The sequence below is a fragment of the Platichthys flesus genome, chromosome 14 (assembly GCF_949316205.1).
Source record: "Platichthys flesus chromosome 14, fPlaFle2.1, whole genome shotgun sequence".
Lineage (NCBI taxonomy): Eukaryota > Metazoa > Chordata > Actinopteri > Pleuronectiformes > Pleuronectidae > Platichthys > Platichthys flesus.
In genome coordinates, this window is record NC_084958.1 from 7,967,126 (window position 1) to 7,990,813 (window position 23,688).

A 23,688-nucleotide genomic window follows, 5' to 3' on the forward strand; every position below is an offset into this window, starting at 1 on the left:
TCTCCCAGCTCCATCCTGCTCGTGCAATGGAGAGCAGTGACGTCATCGCTGCAGCACCGGACAGGGCTGAGTCGTAGCACGGGAGGCACACACACATTAGCTGCAGTCACAGCACGGCACGGCACGGCATCAAAACACACACCACTCAGCGTTCATCTGTCTCACCTCCCAACTCCGAAGTCTGCAACATCATGGGCAACGTTCAGGTGAGGAAACTTTGTTTGTTTATTTGTTTATTCCAACTTCTACTGGTCAAACAACATTTCACTCTGAATGCGTATAATTGTTTTGCATATGTGGGGTGGGTGCGATTCCTCTCACGTACTGTAACAGTGCTGTAAGTTTTCATGTAACATCAGAAATGTCATAATCAACAGGGGCAATGTCATTAAAGTCCACATCCAGCACACATCCAGTGTAAACTAACACTGTGTACACAGTCATTGTGTGATCTGTTTGTACAGGGAACAGAAGTGGCGCAGTTTACTGGAGCTGAGGGAGGGTTCCCTCATGTCAGGCCGATGAGGCAGCAGCAGCAGCAGCAGCTACAGCTACAGCAGGGAGGAATTTCCCAGAAGCGCTGATCAATAAGGCCGCATTGTGTTAAATGAAGGGTGGGTGTTGAGAGGAGGAGGAGGCTGGTGCTGGTGCTGCTGCTGCTGCTGCTGCTGCCCCATGACTCAGCAGACACTCAGGCTGCACCCTTTTCCTACAGGAGAATATAAACAAAAACCCTTCCAGTCCCCAGTCGCAAACACTATTCTGCATTACTTTGAGTATTTTAGATTTAGCTGCTTTGAATAATACATCATTTCTCACATTATATGAATGATCCTGTCACTTGTTATTCCCCCAGCCAACCATCGTCCCCTTTGAGGACTTTGATGTCACAGCTGATATCAAGGCGATCAGACAAGCTTGTAAAGGTTTCGGTAGGTGCATGGTCGACTCATTCCTCTGTCAGTCATTGTGAAATATTCTCTTTTTCTTCAGTCATATCATCTTTCTCCTCTTTTTCTAATCGCTTAAAGGCAACCAGTTGCGCCCCGTTCACAATGAGTGATGACTATTATTGCAGTCTTTCATATTTACTTAATAAAGAATCATCTCACTGATATTAAAGCTAGGTTGATTTGTCTTAGTGCCGCAGTCTACCGAAATTAGTCATCGTAATTGAACATATTTTGATGAGAGAGTGAAAATTTCCACTGACATGAGAAGATAAATTTTGATTCTCCGGAGCAGCTTACATTCTGAGTTATCCTCCAGATTGAAAGGATAAGGCTTTATCATATTACTGCCTGTAACACAATCATCCTCCATCAAGTGGTTTTATTGTTGCGCGGTGGTTAGCACCGTCTCCTCACAGCAAGAACATTCCCTAGGTTTGAATCTTGGTTTGAATCCCGGTATGACCCGGGTCTTTCTGTGGAGTTTGCCTGTTCTCCCCGTGTCTGCGTGGACTTCCCTTCTCAGTCCATGTAGATTCAGGTTTGGGTAACTGAAGAGTCTAAATTGTTGTTCTCCCCCCCACCACCACCACCACAAACAGACACACAAACACACACACTATTCTAAAGAGAATAAATGGTAGAGATAATTGATGATGTTTTATTGTATATGTAGGCTAACGTAAAAATCAAATATATAAATATAAAAATGTAATCCAATATATTTCTGACTATTTCTTTCATCCAATTTAATAAAAGCCATGTGTAGGTTTAGTCACAGGATTTGTAGAATGCTCTTTAGATGTCTGGTACTACTGTGATATTAATATAATGGTTGAGCATTCGTACTGTGTTTGAATGTTTCTGATGTCCACCCTCATGGTGTCTCCTCTCCAGGCACTGATGAAGAAGCCATCATCCAAATCCTGGCCAATCGCTCTGCAGCTCAGCGTGTGGAGATCAAACAGGCCTACTTTGAAAAGTATGATGATGTAAGTATAGCTACCTCTCTCTCCTCCCTGCACACGTGGCAGTGCACAGCATGTTGTCTTAGTGTCCACCTCTGTGTTGGCTCAGGAGCTGGAGGAGGTGCTGAAGAAGGAGCTGACAGGCAGTCTTGAGAAGGCCATCGTCGCCATGTTGGAGCCTCCTCACATTTACTTTGCCAGGGAGCTGAGGAGGGCCATGAAGGGGGCGGGTACGGATGAAGCCGTGCTGGTAGAGATCCTGTGCACGGCCACCAATGAGGTTTGTCAGTATGTGGTACTGTTGGCCGTGCAATGTGTTGCTATTTTCATCAGTTCAACTGTGATAAACTCATCCAGGCCCCCTACACACCCACAGGGTTGCCTCCATCAGCTGAGGGACGTGAAAACACCGGTTTGGGTGTGCACTGTTAAAAATAACAGATACACCACTTCCTTGTTATAGATCCTGTTTTCATTCCTGTGTGATGACTGCCCCTCTCGCACTTCTTTTAATGCACTTTTGTTCATGTTCCTGATGTTAAACAGATGTTAATCCTGCATTAATGTGAATGTTTTACTGGCTGCTCAGGGGCGGCATAAAGGATGAGAAGCAGCATTTAGATCCTGAGCTTCTTCAATATTTTCAACAGCTTTGTCTGTCACAGTGGATTATCCGAGGTTTAACTATAGAAATTGAAGATAATAGATAAGATCAGTTAGACTGAACCAAAACTACAACATATTGGGCCATCGAAGCCATACATTGAACAAAAAGGTGTTAGAATTCTCTGTGGATTTGTTACCACGAGCTGAACGTTCCCAAACTACACATGGTCACGTGATCCATTTCTAAAATCAAAATATAAGTAACTTTACTGGGAGTAGCTGATCTCATCTTCCTTTTCCACACAGGACATCATGAGCTACAAGGAGGCGTATGCCCAGGGTGAGTCTTAATCCACACTGACGCATGCTGGAACATCATTTAGATGTTCCTCTCACATTGGAAACTGTGGTTATGGAACCTACGGAACTTGGACTATTTCTTTCTTTATGTTTGGGCGTATCCCTTTTGGGAATACTGATGAAAGGCTGCAGCACTCCCTTGTGGCAAGATGTTTAAACTGCAAAGCAAAAAAGCTTTACTGAATTAATCAATAAAAAAAACAAGTTTCGTCTGGTATCATTTTGTAGAGTAGGATAGTTGATAATTTTAATTGTTTCTAATATTTTAATTTAGTTTTAAAACATTCAGTGTATATTCTGTGTGGCCTATGATGAACAAATATAGAATATGGTTTATATAATGTTAAAGATTCAAGTTACAAAACATCACAAATGTATTTCTGGTTGTACTTCGCAGTGCAAGAGCGGGACCTGGAGGCAGACATCGAGGATGATACCAGTGGAGATGTGAGGAACCTGTTGATGTCACTGCTGCAGGTAAACCGCTCCTTAAATTGAAACAAGAAACATACTCATAGGATTTCTATGGCTGTAGCTCTACAGTACTTCTCGTCGTTTTCATGCTGGGATTCGCCCACTGGGACATTCAATACACATCACATCATTGTTTGGCGTTGCTTTGGCCCATGTGCCATCCAGCGCTCCCACCCTCCTCTGCTTCCCCTCTCTTTTCCTTCCTTCTGGAAGAGAAGACAAACACAGTGTGACTCATGTTGTACAGCGACGTCTATCCGAAGAGCTGCCGCTTTAACGGCCTTTGAATGCTTCCCATTCATGTGGAGCAGATGATGGTTATCCCATTTAAATCCTGCGATTATTTTATGTAATCTATCTCTTTGACCTTGACTTCACTCACTGAAGGTTTTACTTCACATTCTCCTTCCTCTCTCCCTCTCTCCCAATGCCCCCCTTCTTCTCCATGTCCCCGTTTGTCTGCGCAGGCGAGCAGGGATGAAGGCTATGAGGTGGACGAGGACTTAGCCGAACAGGATGCCACGTCTTTGATCGAGGTAAAGTTGTCACGTTCAAACTGTGCTGACAAATTAAAGCCCTGGTTCAGCATTTGCCTTTTTGAATCACACCGGCGTTTGCAAGGTAATGCGATCCTGGATTTACATGTCAGAGCCTGCGAGCCCAGGATGACTTTTAAATCTCTCGTGGAGGCGTGAATCAATCCAAGCTTGTTCTTGGGGTGATGTGGCTTATATTACTGCACAGAGCTGTGGCCGCTGTGTTGAAAAGTAGGGCAGTAATAATATAAAACTACGTGCAGGGATAATACTACATGGTGTGCTTCTCTCTAAGTGGGCCATTCACTGTTAAACTGACGTGATTCACAAATATTTTCAGCCACAACAGTTGTGGCAGTCAAAGTGTTTTTTCCGGTCAGTCCACCTGCCTCTAGAAGAACTCTAACAGAACATTTAATAGCTGGAGAGTTTTTTTCACAGCAGCCATTTTGAGATGAACCAAACTCAGGTGTTACTAATCACACAGAACCCTGATTACTGTCATCACTGACACCTGTGTTTAACTCTATCAAAATGGCTGCCCCTGAAAAAAATGTCTACAGCCGTTCTTTTCTGGTGGTTGGCCCAAAACAACTTTTAGGTCCATTACCACCAGCTTCTGAACTGGAGGGTTGAACACTAGAAGGATTCATATTTAAAAGAGTGATTTTCAAAACAATTTTTCGAAAAAAAAATTATTTATCTTGAGGGAGGCTTAATTTTAATATTTTTTGTTGTTTATACTTATACATATGTACACTGTGTGATAAAAACTGAATACATGAAATCAATCAATCAATTGAGCTCAATGCCCTTTATCCTATCTAGGAAGTTAATTTATCATAGGTTTAACTGGTCATGTTAAGGATTTCAATTAAAGTGACACATCTACCATTAAGACTATATAGATGCATTCATTCATATTCCTGTTTGTTTTCACGACAGGCTGGAGAAGGAAGGTTTGGCACAGATGAGTCTACTTTCACCTTCATCCTGACACACAGGAACTACATTCAGCTTCAGGCCACCTTTAAGTTCTATGAGTCTGTGAGTATTTACCTCTATCAAGAGAAGGCTGCTTTTGCACTATCTATTTTTAAATTTTTTTTTTTATGATGTTTTTAATGTGATATATTTTCATTGTTTCAGCTTTCGGGGACAGACATTTTGGACACCATTGACTCCGAGGCCACGGGGACCCTGAAGGAATGCTACATCACATTGGGTATGTTTTGGAGAAAATCACAAGCCATAGCAAAACCAGTTATTAATTCTAGTAATAACACAATCTGCCGCTGTGTGTGTGGTTGACAGTGAGGTGTGCCAAGAACCCACAGCTGTATTTCGCCCGACGCCTTAATGCTGCCATGAAGGGACTCGGCACTAATGAGGACACACTCATTCGCATCATTGTCGGCCGTTCTGAGGCAAGTATTGTACTGCTGTGTCGCCGAATGTCTAACCGAACTGAGGAACCGCTCCGTATTCAGAATGCTTCCAAATGATTAATTAATTTTACAGCATGTAAACTAGCTGGTAGGCACAGATTGTACATGTCCCACCGATGGAGTTCCACAAAACTCCACTCCTCAATTATATAGTTGGAAGAAAACAAAGTTTATTCCGTAAGTGTTACAAGAAGGTAAATTCATTGAATTGGAGTTTTATCAGTCAACAGTAGCTTAGATGTTGACATAGTGTATGTTTTTTATTGTTTCCTACCATTCATTTTTAAAGGAATATGTGTTCTGAAACTAAAGTTAATGGTGGGCCATGAAGAATCCAGTTTAAAGACATGAATGGACGAAGGCAGGGTGTTTGTGGTGACAGCAGTGTTGTGTTGTGTTAACACACAGATCGACCTGGAGACAGTAAAGGACATGTACCTGGAGAAGTATGACGAGACCCTGAAAGACGCCCTGGATTCAGAGTGTGGTGGAGATTTCAAACGCCTCCTCATTGAGATGCTGCACTAAACTCCTCCCACCGACCCCCGTACAGGCCTGGTTTAACCTCTGTGTCTACTTCCACTTTCTTCTCACTCCTCTTTCTTCCACTCGATTCACTCAATCACTTTGTGGACTTCTTTCTTTCTCTCTATCATCTCACGGCTGTTTTCTTCTCTCTCTCTTCACTCTTAGAGTCAGTTGTCTTTGCAGCATGGACCCAAAACCAACTCATCATTGTATCATGCAGTGTTGGACACAGTTTGCTAAGACCACCACACTCTGTGAAATTCCTTACTGATATAATCCAGTATACAAGAGCAGTGCAATGAATGTTTGTGTAATTTATATAATACTTGTGCAGCCGAAACCACATTATTGTATTTATTCAAATCAACGTCATTTATTCACATTTAGCAGCTTTACGCTCTCTTTGTATGTCAGCGCCAAAGCACCAAACATAGAGAAGCTTCTTACTTTATATTTATCACTTTACTCATCTCTGCCATCCTTATGTCCACTTCACTTCTATTTGCCTCAAAGATGCCTTTTATAGTCATGCAATTTCCTTTCTGCTGCAACACTCAACACTCAAGTGCCGAATTATCACATTTGATCTCTGACATCTGAAAACACAAGACGATAATAGATGAGGACGTTACCCGAAGCCTGAATGCTTTAGATATATAGTGAGTTTTTTGTAGTCACATCCCCAAAGGCTTGGTGGGGTTTTAACCATTTGTAGTCTTCTTTTTAATCACAGCTCACAAACTGCCTTCTTCTCACATTAGTACTCATTATTAGATTGTTCCCTTTTTCCTGTTGTCATTAAATGAACAATAAGTTTCTGTCATATACCAGTAAACTCTTATGAGATCATTGCTCTTTCAAAATTATTTAACAAGATATGAATTAACCCTTTAAGTTTACAATCACAGTACTCGCCCTGTCTGTATCCATGTAGTCTATCTGAATGAATGTCATTTGCTGTAATATAAAAAGACTAAAATATGCTGTTGTGTTATCATATTAATAAATTAATGCATTGATGTATGAGAATGTATCAATTATTAACCTGTTTTAATAGCAAGAAAATATGTGTGTAGTGATAATACATGTTAGCTTTACCAAACGTTACTGTGTTGTTATCTTTATTTCCTATAGGGGGCAGTGTTGTACCACCTGTAATATTGTTTGCTGCCTTTTAAGAAAAAAAAACGGTATTTGATCAGAGTCATAGTGAAATCAAAGGTCGGGGGTACAGTAAAAATGTATATATCTAGATATATCTAGATATATCTTATCTGGTGACTAAAAACTCAACAGAAATTGTATATTAAATCTGCCTCAAAACATTTTGAACTTTCTACCACGCACAGAAAGCGAGCGATGCCTCTGGGTGACTTGAAGACAGATAGAGGGAAAGAAAAGTTCAAAACAAGTGAGAACTGCTTCCAGATGCTCAGGCAGAAACCTCTCACTTTCCTTCTAGCTCCCTTCTCTCCCTCATTTCTTCATCTCCATCCTCCATCCACATCTTTCTCTATTTCCGCGTCCCTGACTGTGAGGTAGCCTGGCTCCATGAACAAGGCCAATGGCCTCCTGCACATTCCATCTACCTGTGTATGCAGTCTGTGCACCATATGTAGCCCAGTTCACCATCCACCTCACGCTCCACTCAGACTCTGGCATCATGTCTGCCTCTCTGTCATGCCTCTTAATAAACCTATAAGCTGCAATGTGAGCTTTTTTTAAATGCTGTGGATGATCAGTGTACATCTGTGGCCTGTTTTGAAAGATACTACCCCAAACCATCCGAAAGTATTTTAGTGCTTCAAATACCTCTGACAAGGACGTTATGTTACATAAAAATTACTGGATTGATTACCATGAAAATTGGTGGATGATGTGGTATGGATCAGGCAAGAACTTTTCTTAAATATAACGAATCAAAGCAAATTTCTGTTGATTCTCAGTGAATAATAATTCATGGATCAGACATTGCTTAGGGGGCTGTATTGTATACATATTTAGAATATTGTAAAGATTACAAGTGTGTTAAATTTGGTTCACATTCAAATATAAATCCAGATCTAAGATATAAGACAAAGGTGGTTGTTAAGGTTTCATTCAGTGTTTGAACACACACGTGTGAGGGGTGAGAGACACATCTGAGAAACATTTGTCTCAACATATTGTAGCTTTTGGAAAAGAAAACACTCCCTGCCCTCCCAAAGAATTCAGACTACCTATAACCTTTCCCCTTTTCTTACCCTCCTCCCTCACTGAAAAGTGTTGCTGGGTCCACAAATCGACATGACTTCACTGACTTGTGAATTAAATTGTCAATCTTAATTTAAAGACAGCACAGGATTTTTTTTTTTTTTACCTTTATTGCATTCAATTTCAGTTCTTTTTTATGTGTGGATCCAGGGCCTGGGCCACGGGGGCCAGGGGGGCCTGGACCCTGCTTCTGTTATCCTTAAGAGGCTGTGGAAATTGACAGTGGATACAAAATTGAATTCTGAAAGTCTCCAGATGATGTCTCTAATCAGGGGTCTTCATATTCAACATACAAACACCCATACATACCAACTCGGCATATTCATGCAGTGTGTTTGTCTCCCCCTCCATCTGCAGTCTATTACCCACATGTAGATGTGGTGGGCCAAACAGATGGAGCTCCTCTTTCTACACTCTGGGGCTTGGACCTTTTCCTCAAGCATTTATCATCCACCATAACTCAGCCAGCCACACAGCCGTCAACCTGGAGGTGGTTTCAGTTTGTCTCAAGATAAGATTTCTCTCTGTTCTCTCCTGTCAAGTCAGGTAGAGGTTGGTCTTTGGTCTTCTGTGTAGTTCTGTCTAGTTTTTGATACAGATCATACAAAATTGTAAGGCTTAAGACATAAATTCTGCTGCAAGTTCTTTATTCTTAGCAACGGTCTGAACTTGAGGGAGTTGGTTGACTGGAGTGGGAAACTGTCATGTCGGCACTCTTTTGATCCCTGACACTCCATGCAAGCCCCTTCAGGACATGACCCTGCATATTAATGGCACTAACCTGCTAAAAATCGCACACACTAACCTGGAGGTCATGACTTCAAAGGCTGAAATAATAGCATTAGCTGGTCTACTGGTTTTCATAGAACATATGCCGAAACTCGCAGTTTGCTTTTTGATCTTGCGCCAGCACACAGAATGAGAAGGTTTCTGGTGGAAGTGCGTAGGAAGGCCATCAGGAGGTTAACTACCCAGCTAATATAAGTTTGACTGTTTAAATTCATGATAAAGGACCTCTCCTTTTTTCCATGTAATGGGAAACACCTGGCAGCTTCTGCCAAGAGCAAACATCAGTTGAGGATCCACATCTGAGAGAAGCATGTAGGGATAAGCTCATTAAAGGATTATTGCACACAAGATTACCAGTTTCCTCAGACTTTCAGATGAAACATGTTAATGGCTGCAACTACAAAAACACATATCTGAGTACTAGCTTCGTCCTTATAATTATTTTAAATGCTAGTGCTGGTGAATGATATTAAAACGTGATAATACCAGATGCTTAGCTACCTGGGGTTGTACATATACTCGCTTTTAAACTACGGGCCGCTAGACATCCCACGGTGTAGGAAATGTACATTTTCCGATGTATACATTACTGTGGGATTCCTTTGGAGGGCGCGCCAGGTCCCTCAAACCATATAAAACTAAAACTACCATATACACATAGCATGACTGCAGGAGGAGTTATTTGATGCTATAAAAACAAGGTAAAAATACATGATTGACAGCTGAGTCTAACACGTGTATCAGCAAGACCTCGCTAGCACACCTCGATCACCCAATCGCTATAGTGCTCAGACTCCAAATGCGCAAGATGGCGGGATTCATATTTAATATTTCTCTTCATTTCTGAATAATGGGAGCGAGTGGACACATGTCCATCTTTATTTACAGTCAACGCTGCTGACGCACCTCTGTCTACTCATATATGTCCATACTGCCTCTACACTGCCCCTTCTGTTCTTCAGCATATTACATCTCGGATAGTACTGATTTCTGAGGATGTGCACAACTAACGCTCCAAATGGACAAAAGACACTCAAGGCAGCCGGTATGTGCAGGCAAATCCGTAGTTGAAAGCATGTGTGTTCCTGACCGAAGACTCATAAAAAGTATTAAAGACACTCAAGTATCTCAGGAATGTCCCATCACAGCAATCTCAAACAGTTATTACTCTTACTAACAATAGCCGCAAAACAATAAACTACAGCCAGACCCAGGAAAGCTGTAGGAAGTAAAAAACAGTAGTAAAATTATTGGTTTGTTTTGTTACTGAGAAGTTCAATTTATTTGTAAGACCTTACCAGACGTAAGTCGGGATTTAACTGATCACATTGATCATGAGTCCTCAGATACATTAAAAAAAAAAAAAGTAAAACAAATATTTTTATTGGCTTTCCTCTAAAACATAAAATATACACTTTGTTGCAGTTTAGTTTGAGTAAACAGTAACTATACCCTAATGTATTAATAACTGAAATATCCTGTCGTCTCTGCAGGACAGTTTAATGTCAGCAATTGCCTCAGTGATACACATGACTCTCGTTTAGTCCATAATACGCAGAGAGCGGTCATTAAACAAGGCATGCAGTTGATATTCACATCAGAAAATGGCGGCTAACATGAAACACATGCATTTAAGGAACAGTCCTGACTGAAACCAGCACCAAACGACCACTATCGATGACAGCACAAAATGCGGCAGTCACAGTGACAAGGATCTGAAGGTCCTCTTGCGTCAACAGGCTAACTGAATTACATAAATAAAACACAGACAATACAACACGTGGAATTCCTGAACATGAACAAAATATCCGGGAGCTGCATGAGAGGTTTCCAGAGCTGTGTCCTACATGATATTTGTGCTTAAAGCCATTATTTATACCTTTGTAGAGATCATTACACAGTACTATGCTCACATTATATAAATACAAGGAATTATGCCTAATGCTTCTTTTTTTAAATAGACATCTGCATTGGAGTTTTTTAAACACCAATTTAAAAAAACTGTCAATTTACCTGCTGTCTACTACTACAAAATAATAAAGCTCAAAGGAGTAGTACGAAGTTTGGGGAATACTCTTATGAAGAGTTTTGCAAAGTTAGATGAGTATATGTAACTGACAATTAGCTTAGCTTATCTTAACTTAGCTTAGAACAATGAGTGGATCATTAATCATCAGTTAGCCTAGCCTGGAAGATTGAAAGTCGCCTTGGATAAAAGTAAGCATCAACTAAATCACATGTAATGTAATGTAACTGCCTGGTCATTGTACCTTTGTATTTAATAGAGGGAAAGAGGAGTGGTGTCAATCTTCTCTTACTCTTAGCAAGAAAACAAATGACTGTATTAGATAGAAATCCTATAACGTAAACAACACAGCAGAGCGTTGTCTTTCTTTCATCATGCTTTCACCCACAGGACTGATACTCCACTTCCTGTCTGGTGACTGATCTGGTTGACCCGTCCACGCACACAGTCCAGAGTGAAGAACACTGCTGTGCCGTTGTAGACCTGGAAGGACGCCCGCAGGCTCACACCGGCCCACTGGCTTCCCTCTGCCATCTGGCCCTCCACCTGCTGGGCCAGGGTGACGGGCCGAGCTGCCTCTGCCTCCCTGCCTCCTCCGGACCCCTCTGGAACACTTCGCCTGAGCAGAGTAACTTTAACCAAGTTGCAGGAGTGAATGAGTTTGAGATCCAGAGCTATGCTGGCTGTGCCGCTCTCCCTGAAGACAAAATCTCGTTTCTGCTCTGTGGAACCCTTCCCCAGCAGCCCCATCTGGGACACCTGAGCACTGGTCTGACGGAAGAACAGCGGCTTGTTTCGGACAGCTCCTGAGGGAAGGCCGGTTTGAGCCACAGAGGCAGACAGAGACGAGGAAATGGCCGCAGGGACCCAAACCAAACTGAGGGTGCTGATGCCCGTCTCGTCGCCAAAGAAACGAACGTTACACTGAGCAGGAGAGAGGATTTCAAAGCCCAGTGTGTCCCCGGCACCGACAATGGTCGCTCCAGACATAGATATAGACGTATCCCGGTAGTGGACACCTGGTTTGAAGCTACGGCCCAGCTCTGAGCCGGTTCCATTTTGGCTGAGGTACGCCAACAGCTGGAAGCCTTCGCTCACACAGGCCTGACCCATGGAGTACAAAGCCTGCTGGAAGACAAATCGCACTGTGCCACCTTCAGTAAAACGGATCCCGCGGCCGTCATGTGTCAGCCCCACTACATAGGCATCTGACGTGGAGGAAGTGCGGAAGACTGGCCGATAGTTTGTGTGATAGTGGGCGGACACCACTGCCCTTGCTGTCATGGCGACTGCCCCGGTGTCGTGGGAGAGCCACAGCAGGCTGAGTGGAGCTGCTGAGGAGTCGTAGAGCTGCAAACCCTCTCGGCTTTGGTTGCAGTGCTCGCTGGCACTCCGGAGGAAGAGGGAGATGATGTGACCCGGGGCGACCTCTGCTACCCCACTGATGCTCACGCTCTGGAGTGACCTGGTCTCCCGCTGCTCCAGCCTGATGCCACTGAGGTCCTTACTTTCAGAGCCATCCGTGTTGTTCAAACGCAAGCACACCTGGATGAAGCTGCGGCAGCCGTGGCTCACCGAGAGATTCTCATCCAGCCAGACCAGACCGTGCTGCCGGAGCACCAGACGCCCGTCCTCGGCTGACACCAGACCTGCATCACCTCGTCCTTGAATGTGGAGCTGCACACCGTGGACGGCATGAGCCAGGATGTGGCCCTTTGTCCCCTGCAGACTCACCTCTCCGTTCCAGGACATGGAAAGGGCGCTGTCACTGACGGCGGGACCAGTGCAGGTTGCGTCTGTGACGAAGGTACAAGGTGTTGTTACAGGTTCTCCATCACACTCGTTACAGGCTTGACATTCATCCATGTCCGAGTTGAAGAAGTAGCCGTGGCCACACATTCCTGAGTTGGCGTCTCGCTCTGTCATGCCGTGGCACCTGAATCCACCTGGTGATACAACAGCAGAGAAAAACTACATGTTGGTTTACAGCTTCCTCCAATGTTTGGCATTACCTCTTCATATGAATCATCAACAAGTGGCTGTGGCTTTGGTATTTTACCTGGTGTGTTGAGACACTTCTGTTGATCTCCACACAGATTGGATATTTCAAGGCATTCGTCTCTGTCCTGTAATGATTCATAAATTATTTATTTATTGAGTATGAAAAGGGTCACTTGGAAAGCAGAGTTTTGTTAGGTCTTAGAGACTATAGCATCTTTCTGATCTTTGTTTTAATTTTTTTTTTGCCCTCTAAAAAGACAGTATAGTGCTAACCTGACAGATTCTGTCTGCGTGGACTGAACACTGAGCGACCAGGAAGAAGCCGGCTGGACAGATGGTGCACCTCTCACAGCGGGGATGACCGCTGCTGAACCCGCAGTACTCCTCAGGGCCGCACCTACCACAGCCCAGCGTAGAAGGACCAACCTGATGGCATCAAACATTTGTTCACGTCCATGTGATGATCAGAGATAAACTGAACATCAACAGTCATGTCTGTACATCATATAAATAAAGGTTGAGTGGAAGTTAACCAAAAGTTACATTTAGATCTGATTTGCTGGTAGTATCCATACAATACACGCAAGATGAGACAAAGTTTACATTAAATGAAATTAGATTTAGTTAAACTGTGATTAAACAGGTCAAAAAATGTTATCTGCATCTACAGTATATCTGTAGATTGAATAATACTGTGTTTTTAAGTTAAGTATCATATTTAGCTCTTTCAGTTTTTATTATCTCCCCCCCCCCAACGTGCAGCTCACCTCCATCACACTGGCCTCCATGTCCACCTTGTGAAAAGAGAGAGCCTGCTGTGCTTTGTGGGCTCCAGCCGGCCCATTCAGCGTTTCTGTGGGATTGTCAACGTCGTCCTGCAGGTTCTGGAAAGATGTTTGTTTGATGCCGTCCATCAATATGTTGTACTGGGCTTTCACCTGGATGTAGGGAATTGAATATGGACTATTACAATCCATAACCCAGGAAGATATAAACTGAACTAGCCAATTTGTGTTTTTTCTACTCCTTGTGTTCTCATTTCAACTTCATCATAACACAGAACATTCACAAACTCCACAGGGAAGTGTGTGTTTCATTTGACAAAATATTGTTTTACATTAATCTCAATTACACTTGTTCATCTCACTACCGTCCAACAAGGAAACCACAAACATCAAAATGAACATCTCTCTGGTCATCAGTCGCAATAGCCTTACTTGTTCCATCTGTTCGTACATCCTCCTCTGTTGATCCAGTATCTCTCTCTGCTGGTTCACCAGCGCCCCCTGCTGCTCACTCATGAGCCTCTGCAGCTCCCTGACCTCGTCCTGCTGGCCCCTGAGAGCCTCAACCAGCTTATCCTGGCTCTTCGACAACTGCAGCTGCAGCACAAGAGCGTCCTCTGAGGGAACCTCGTTCGTTCCTTCAGCAAAGAAAGAAAACTGTTACATAGTATGTCAACTGATAATAATGTCCTCACAGCAAAGGCTGTGCTTTGAATAAGATGAGCGTCTCTCTTTGTATTTTGTGGGCAATGACTCAGGCTGAAACTGACCTGGTTTCATGTCGCATGACAGCTGTATCCACGCTCCACGCTCCGACCCAAGGTCTGGAAGCTCATCCAGAAACTGTGCAGCTCTGTCCGTCACATGAACCGGAGAGGAGCCCCCTCTCCCTTCGTCTCCTCCGAAGGAGCTGCAACCGTCTCCAGCGCAAGCCCTGGGTTTCTGGCGCATCCGGAGCGGCAGCTTACATCCGATCCCTTTGCACTCCCGGGTTGTGCTGTCGTCGTTGGTTTGACTATGAGAGACACTGGTGGGACAGGACCCGCCGGCGCAGCCAGGGTGAAACACCTCGGCTGTGACGGTCCTCGGGTTCGTCCTCCTTGTGCCATCCGAGCCCGACTTCTGCGCAAAGCCTCCCTGCTGCGGGTGGATGATGTACGGCGCCAAGGGCGCGCTCTGAGCCTGGTGGTGGCTGAAATGAGCGTCCCGCTGGTGACTCGGGTAGACTTGTCCTTGTGTGGATTGTGCAGAGTGATGGAACTGCCGTCGGGGCCCAGAAGCCTCCGTGCGCCCCTGGCAGTGTGCTCCGACGCACGATCTGCTCCAGTCCTGCCCCGAGAAACAGTGCGCCCCTCTGCAGATCTCAGCAACACTCCCTGGGCCGACTATGGCTGTGACAAAGAGTACAAATATGGTCGAGATACGGGCCATGATGCGATGCCGAAAGGTAACACTGGAAACAGAGTAGATGATGTCACTGTTGCGCATCAGCCCCGAATACTTTGTCTGATCATCTCTTCAAGATAAATAATATCCTCAAACGATTTGTCCATCCGCGTGAATCTGTGTTGAACTTGAAGAAATGGATGCACAGACGTTCAGCTTGTCTCCATTGTGCGCTCCGTGGTTTCTGCCCCCTTTGCCCCTTCTTGAGATAGCTCCGTCTATAGCCCGCATATGGCGCTCACTGTTCCTAATTGGCAACAGGTTTTTCTCCTAGTCTTAAATTAACCCGTAGCTTTCCCGGCCGGACATACCACTCTGTGGAGTCACTCAAGTTGCGCTCATGATGGATATTTGGACCTTTACCGTTATTTTCATTCTCACACTCCAACAGGTCACACACAAACTCATGACTTGCTCCACGTGTCAAAATGGAATTCTAGAGGTTTAGTTCAAAGGGGTAAAGGTTGCTTTATTTCCAGCTTTCTTTTCTTTTGCCATCCATTTAGATGACAGGATAGGCCCTGAGGCTTTTTAATCAAGTTCTGCAGAATCGAAAAAATGGCTTTAAATGGCATCAAAGCTTGGGCCCCTTTAGTAGTTCTGAATTACAGTGGTATAGTACTCTTAAAATACAAACTCTGTAATATTCGAAAAATTGGAGCCAAAACTGCCTTCCCCCTTAAAAACGTAAACTTTTTAACAGTTTATTACCACTCTCATTTCCCCTCTCTGAACCCAGATGGCTCTAATTAAAGCTGCACACCACATGAGAAGCATTTTAAACATTTGCCCCCTTCTTCTCATGACAAACTTTACCTCACACACACTAAATATATGCAAGAGCTGCATAAATCATCCTGCCTCTGGCAGTAGTTTGTTATAAATCACTCAGAAACGCTTACAAACAGTCAACGTGGTTGATTTGCAAATTTGGGATTTTCTCAAGCAACAGTTGAAAGGCTGAACCAGCAGTGAGCACACACACACACACACAAACACTGATACTGTGTGTAGCTACTGTTATTAACTGGGTGCTTAGAAAGTAAGTGGCACAAAGTCTAAAGTCAGGACTTCTGAAGTCATCAATGTCCATCTCCCTTCTTTTCATAGTGATGGTTATCTTCAGTAGCATCTACCACATTGATTTCATTTTTTTTAAAACATATTTTTTATGATTTTTTACAAATATATACTCTATTTACTTACAACTGTTGTTACAAAGGACATCTCTGTCCCCACTTAACTCTTACTGTTGCTTTTCGAATGCATTTTCTACATTTGGCTGAAGATTATTGTCCATATAAGATTATAGTGTGTGTTTGTGTGGTCCAGGTATTACTTATTTTGTGGGGACTTAAATCTGTTTACACAGTCACGTTATGTGAACTTGTCTTTGTTATGGGGACAAAAATCAAGTTCCCATCATGTAAATGATAACCGTACACCCTAAGGTTGTATTAAGTTAAGTTTAGGTTTATTATAGTGAAAAGGTTAGGTTAAGGTCAAAGTTGGGTTTGTTTTTATTTCTCTCTCTCTTCTCTCTCTCTCTCTCTCTTTCCCTCTCCCTCCCTCTCTCTCTCAAGTGTGTGTGAGCACTGTATGTTTACATTACAGCAGTCCTTTGTCTGCGTCCTAGATTAGCCTGAGTTTGCTTTTGCTTCACATGCTGTTGTGCTTGAATTAAACTCATGTGGCTGGAGTCCTGACAGGTAATCAGTCACATCCATCTCGAGCACTCTGACATCAGGGCAAAGCTACAACATGTGTCTAAGCGTGTGACCTCACCACAGCCAAGCACAAACACGTCTGATTTACATACTGTTGGTTCATCTCTGAAAAAAAACATAAATCACTGACAGTTAAAGAAGGTTATTTAGGGCAACCACCAGAGAATATTAAAAAAATCAAATAAACATTGTTAGTTATTTGTTCATTTTTTGACAGTATACATTTTGAATAATAACGGCAAATAATATTAAAATTAAATGTCATGTTTCAAATCATGAATTAGCTTTTCTTTTGCTATACCATTAAATGTCTGCTGCAAAATTGACAATTAAACGCTCTCCTTATAAGACAAGACTTGTGAAGTGCCTTACTTCAGAATTGTTTAACTATTTATTTGTTATTACAGACAGACATAAAGACAAATAACCCTATATTTGATTTCCTCCACTTGTGAAGCTTGTAGTCTCAGGACTGTTGAACTGAGTTCTGAGCCACTTTTTCCTCACTGATCCACTGTGGCTTGTATTGTTTGTACACTAGCGACAAAAGCATCTGACAAAATGGAAGATAGATTTCATACAATTGAATTGTACAGGATTGTAAAGGAGGGGGGATGAGTGCGGTTACAGTGAAGTTCAACATATGAATGCATTGCTGCAAATTTAATAACAAAAGTTTTGTGGGTTATTCCCCCGAGATACTGTAGGCCCTGGCTGTGCATGAAAAATAAATGCTTCTCCTCTATGTTTTGTTTTGACTCTGGGATCAGTGAAGAGACGTGTCCCAGATGATTTCAGAGGTCAGGACTGTTCGTCAAGTAGCATCAGATCAGAGGTGTATCTGGCCATATAGTGCTTGGTAAACAACAATAGAGATGTTATCATAAATCCATTCTGACAGACAATGTAAAGACCTGAGAGTTGTGTATCACTTTCTTGTTCTCAGTGAGGACTCCCAATCAGCTGCTGCTGTCTGATTGACCTTTTAAAAGTTAAGGGTTGAAGTTGAGTCTGAAAATGACACAGAAAGAATGAACAGCACTCTATGTGCAACTGAACCAAGAGGCCGAGTAGGAACCTAATGTAAATCAATTATGTTGCATTCGTGCACACAAGTGCTGAAGATAAGTGAAGACACCTGTGTGACGGCACCATGAGGAGCGGGGCTGTGTGAAGTGCATTGTGGACAGTGGCTGGAGCAGAGAACCATATGAACGTAGCATATCTAGAAAATGAAACCCCCCCCTCTGGTTTACAAGAGATACAGTCAAATGTAGTTCTCGATTTCACAAAAAGTTCAGCTACTATCTTCAGAGGCAGTGCAGGCACAGCAGTTACAGACTGACCCCTGAGTGCTGCAGCACTGACACACGCCTCATGGTGCCCGCCATGTGTGAAAGACACAGAGAAGGTAAAACAAAAAAAGTGAGAAAAATTGGTGATTTAAGAGCAATTGCTGCAACTGTGTATTGAATAAATGAAAGATGCATTTCTCTGTTCAGTCGGCCCGTTAAAGAGTTAAATACTTGAGCCGTCACGTCAGCTTTGTTTAGGACAAACACATGTCCCCTCGCAGCGACCAGTGAACGGTCGTGCAACTAATTAGAAAACAGTAAGAAGCTCTCGACCACAATAAAAGAGAAAGCATTTTGGTTTACTGTCAGCAGCCAACGCTCTTTGGGGCCTTTCATGCATTTAAGTCTCATTAAATTGCTTTATGTGTGCTATGGCTCTGGCTCGTCCGCCCGCCTGGACGTCCCCCTCCTCGCCGTCCCTCGTCTTGTTGATGTGTGAGACCACAGTGGGAGAAAGCAGCACCACTCTGACATGCCTGATGGGAGCATGGAAATCCATAAACAAATGTGGTTTCGCAATAGGTTCCGTGATCAGCACATGCTCAAATATAGTATCACTGACATGTTCCAGTGATAATAATTGAGAATGGATTTTACTATTGAGAGTAGATGTAGTACGCCTTTCTTTAAATACGAGCAACAGAAGTCAGGATTGACTCTCACATGTGGGAGGCAGAAGGTCTGAGAGGCCGCAGAGGTAACGTTCACGTTCTGGATCCACAAATTTCACTTTCATATGGGAACAATAGTTCGACCTGTACCTTCCTCTTCACTGCTCCCCCTTTAACTCATTACAGTTTAATGGATGGCCTGTTTACTGTTCAGCATAAACACAGAATGAGGCCGGACAGCACAGCAGAGGCAGGCCTCTCACTATTTGTGTTTTCACAGTCGGCTGAGCGTAAATGAAGAAGAAGTGGTGCAGAGCAATAAAGAGCGAAACCTAGAAATTGTACATATATGAACCCCCATGTAGGAGTGACTGTACCTCCAGCTACAGCTTTACCGTATACACCAGAGGTCTTCAACAGGGGGTCCGCGACCCCTTGGGGGTCCGCGGAGGTAATAATGTGGCCGTATGTGTGACATCCAAAGATGGCTTGAGGATTCACTGTCTCTTCTACATGCATGTTTAAAATAAAACATGAATCTGTGAATTACTTTAATAGCTCAGTGTTGTATGCAAGATGTATGTTTATAAATGGCAGTGGCATAGCAACCCTGTACCTTGCACATGTTTAAATTAACAACATGAATAAATTAACCCTTGTAATATTTGATAAGCTTAGTATTGATGCACAATAACAGGGTAGCTATGTTTATACAAGGCACTAGGCCCAGTTTAATATAAAACACTATTTTATAGGGGAGAGCGGGGTAATGTGGGACATCAGGTAATGTGAGAAACGCCCTGTATCTAGGCAACGCACCACATTTGTGGTCATTTGACCAATATGTTTTCAAGCCCCTCCCATTCCCCCCTTGCCACGAAGGCGGATTTGGTGCTGGTGCTGTGGAAAGTATGTTTTTTCACCCCAAAAATGTTTTTGCATGTAAAAGTACATTTTCTTGCTTTGAACTTAATCAACTGTTCATTATATATTACATTATATATGTTTTATTTTTAATGTCATAAACATTGTAGAAAAGCCATCATGCCAAGAAACTACACCAGGAAGACAACCTGGGGCCACCCCCCCTCACAGAGATGGAGAGTGCAGCCGCTGAGGTCATGCAAGGAAAGAAGTCCTTAAGAAAAGCTGGAAGGGATAGAAATATTGATAAGACAACCCTCAAAAGATTCATGAAGAAAAAAGAGAAAGGGAAAGTAAAATCAGTAGCCTGGGGTGCAGTAGCTGAGGTAAAGAGAATATTCACAGATGAGATGGAGGAGGAGCTGGCCAAACACTTGAAACAACTAGCTGACCAGTTACATGGCCTTGCTCCAGTTAAGTGCCGTGAACTGGCATTTGAATACGCAGAGAAAAACAATATCCCTGTCCCTGCCAATTGGATAGAGAAACAATTTGCAGGTTAACTAGGGTGTGCAAGAGATCACATGAATCATAATAATCATAAATGTGCATAATTGACCAATCCCCATGATTCTGTTACTAGTCCAATATTAGTGGTAGTCAATCTAGCTGTCGGGATTTTAACTATTACAACATGTGTTGTTATGGTAGTTTTAAAGTGGAAAAAGTAAGTGGACCACTTTACCCCAGGTACGGGGTAAAGTGGGACACAAGACCACTTTTTTTAAAACAATCATATTTTCACTGCCCTTTGTCCTGAAGACATGCTGATCATTTCCATTGCTAGAAAACATCCTGAATTAATGGGAAATGTGTACATTTTACTGATATATCAGTTAAGCTCGCCTAGGGGGGAGCAAATGTAAAAAATTTCCCACATTACGCCGCTCTCCCCTACTATATATATATATCTCTTGGGGGTCCTTGGCCTGAAAAACGTTGAAGACCCCTGGTATACACTATTTCATACGGGGGAGCGGTGGGCTAGTGGCAGAAACTTGGACTATGGGCAGAAAAGGTCTACGGAGTAACAACAAAAGAAGAACCTGGATGGATAACACTTGGATCTGTCCAAAAATCCAAGAGGATTCTCCCTACCCTGTCTAGTGCCCCTGAGCAAGGCACCTTACTCCCCTAACATCTAATCCCCGGGCGCTGTACATGGCTGCCCACTGCTCTGTGTGTCCTTCACCAGATGGGATAGAAGCAGAGGACAAATTTCTGTGTGTCTGTGCATGTCTGTGTATGTGTTTGGGATAAATAAATGTATCCTATCTTATCTTATCTTACTATTTCAGTTTATAGACAAATATATTCTAATGGATTGTTTGCTGTACCCTTCAGATATTTACACGGACTGTGTGTTTCATCTCTGAGATATTAATACAGAGTATCTCAGATAATAAGTCATGATATAGCCTGGCGTGGTTCATCTCTGGTTGAGAGAAGAGCAGCAGTCTTTTGTTGCTTATTCATAAATAAGCAGGATTGCTATTAGTGAGGAGCCAAATAAAACAGTTTGCAGCATGGCTTTGTGTGCAGTTGAACTTGGGTGAACATTGACCAGTGATATCCACTTCACATTTGCCTATGTGGGACAGTGTTATCAAAGAGCCAGTGTTTGTGATGTCAAAAATTAAATAAACCAATCATGTCCTGTGGGTGGGGCCAAATATAATATTCAGACATCCCAGTCACAAAACAAGGACAGATGATGGAGGGCTACATATTGAGGCCATGATAAACCTTTTGAATACTTAGTTTTGTGCGTGTAATAAGATGCTGGAGTTGGACTTTAAAACCATATAAAACATCAGTGTTGTTTTGCAATCTTGTTTATGACGCCTCAAAGAGATTAATTTGTGTTTAAGGTCACAGGGTTTCTCCTATCATCCACTATGCAGAAGGCAAAATAAAGACCGAATATGTGAAGTGGAACATGGTTAAAGATTTACAGCATTCAGCTACGCAACACAACAATAGCACAATTTAATTGCCTACAGAGCAGAATCGAAGAGAGCACAATACAAAATGTGAATTCATGAAAAATAATCAACAGCAGGGACGAGAAGTTGTTGGTGCACAAAGAGACACAGCATGCGTGACGGGCCCCGTATCAACAGTTTAGCTAGGGGTGTTTGTACAGTGCAAACACAAAACATATTGTACATGGAAATGTTTTTGTGTTTCTGTGTAAAGATCAGACAACCTGCAAACATACATATACAATATTTACATGTCAGTGGCTGATTGTGTCACAGGGGGTTTGTAGTGTGTTGTGTCTACAGTCATATATGCGTGTCACCAGGTATTCTTCATGTCCCAGGACTTTTCCAACATGTCCATGATTTTGTAAACACTATACTGCCTCTCATACCACAAACAAGTTCTACTTAAAAAATATGAAGTGATAAATTAACAAGCAGTCAAACAAGTAGCAAATCACAGAAAAAAAATCTTCAAATAACACCTCTTGTTTGGCTGTTTCCTGTGTTTGGATATACTGTTCCAAGTTTTCATGCATGCTGAATATGGATGTGCAGAGTTGTAATTGATAACCGCGCAAAGCAGCAGACTCAAAGAGTTGGCAAGAAACCAAGAGCTCATTCTTCACTTGGCTTTTTTAAACTGCTCCACATGCGCCATGTAGTTTCGACCCTAAAGCTGGCGAGATGCCTCCTCCATATGGACAAACCCAGATGCACAATTGCGCTCGATGAAAAAGGTTTGGGCTTCAGTCTCTTTTTGAAATCATTTATTACCGTAATTACTAATCCAAAGACTGTTAGCTTGGGTACGTCTTCTTGTGCGTGTGCAGTGATAAAAATACAGAATTCAAAAATAAAACCTATCATCACCAGTTCTTCACAAACACATTAATACCGAGTAGTTTTATGATATTTTAAAGAGCCTTAATTCTACTCTCCATCATCTCGAGTGGGGACTGTCATCAAAGTACAAGGATTTACCAATAAGTCACTTTCTACTGCAGCTCATGTGCAATTGTGTCTCCGTGGTAGACTGGACGTGCTGTGTGATAAGACCAGAGCAGATCCCAGATGACCACTTGAATCAGTTGATTACAGATGAGGTTTGCTGGAGGGCGATAAAAACAACTTGTGTAACTTCACAGCCAGAGCCACGTGGAAGCCATTTGAACATGTCACCCAATCGTGGCTATGACAGTGATTTCCAGTGTTTGTAAATTTGAACGTTTTTTTTTAAAACACAGAACACATTTCTGGTTCTTTGGATGATCCTTTGAATACGGTGTTTTATTTACAGCTATGGCAGACACATCCCCACTGCTGTGTACGTGCACGCATGTGTCCAAGAGGGTCCCCGTACCACAAGACTGCTGATAGTTATGTTGAGCCGTCAGTGCAGTTTATTATCACTTGCTGCACGATGAGCTGTTCAGGACATTACTTTAAATGGTATAAACTAAAACTAGACTCAACTTAAACTGAACTAAGATTATCTAATAGCTTTGTTTCCTCACGCTTTACATTTTCCTCCTTCCGTGCATCTTTGCAGAAATCTAGATCTGTTTTACTATTCTCAGATGGAGGGCATATATGCTCAGTGAACTTCTCAGTGAAAAATAGATTTCTCACTGAGGTGAGTTGGATTTCAATCAATCAGTTTATTTCTATAGCCGATATATTCACAAATCAAAATTTGTCTCATAGGGCTTAATAAGGGGGGACACCCTCTGTTGTGAACCCTCAACAAAAAAAACTTGTAAAAAAATGTAGAAACCTCAGAGAGAGCCACATGTTAGGGATCACTCTCCCAGGACAGACAGAAGTTGAACAGATGCTGCGTGGAACTGAACGAATCAACAAAAAAAAAAACAATATTTACAACACTGATTAGAAGAAACAGTTTTTAACATAAT

The 23,688-nt window shown here is 42.7% G+C and overlaps 2 protein-coding genes across 3 annotated transcripts; one reads left to right on the top strand and one right to left on the bottom strand.

Annotated features, from left to right (window-relative positions):
• The first annotated feature begins 57 nt into the window (after positions 1-57).
• anxa13l (annexin A13, like) lies at positions 58-6,889 on the top strand. 2 transcript variants are annotated; one of them, XM_062405244.1, is made up of 11 exons: positions 58-206; positions 857-932; positions 1,848-1,942; positions 2,028-2,198; positions 2,831-2,864; positions 3,282-3,361; positions 3,826-3,894; positions 4,840-4,941; positions 5,044-5,119; positions 5,209-5,321; positions 5,751-6,889. In XM_062405244.1, the coding sequence occupies exons 1-11, from the start codon at positions 192-194 to the stop codon at positions 5,868-5,870; spliced, it is 951 nt and encodes a 316-aa protein (XP_062261228.1). In that variant the 5' UTR covers positions 58-191; the 3' UTR covers positions 5,871-6,889. The 2 variants fall into 2 exon arrangements, with proteins under 2 accessions (XP_062261228.1, XP_062261229.1); XM_062405245.1 differs by having other exon boundaries at positions 2,031-2,198.
• Positions 6,890-10,191: 3,302 nt separating this feature from the next.
• Positions 10,192-15,212, bottom strand: si:ch211-252f13.5 (uncharacterized). Its single transcript, XM_062404329.1, has 6 exons — positions 14,495-15,212; positions 14,157-14,362; positions 13,707-13,877; positions 13,213-13,365; positions 12,998-13,064; positions 10,192-12,884 (listed from the first exon to the last, which is right to left on the bottom strand). Exons 1-6 carry the CDS (start codon positions 15,210-15,212, stop codon positions 11,311-11,313), a joined length of 2,889 nt encoding a protein of 962 aa, XP_062260313.1. The 3' UTR covers positions 10,192-11,310.
• Between the last annotated feature and the right edge of the window lie 8,476 nt (positions 15,213-23,688).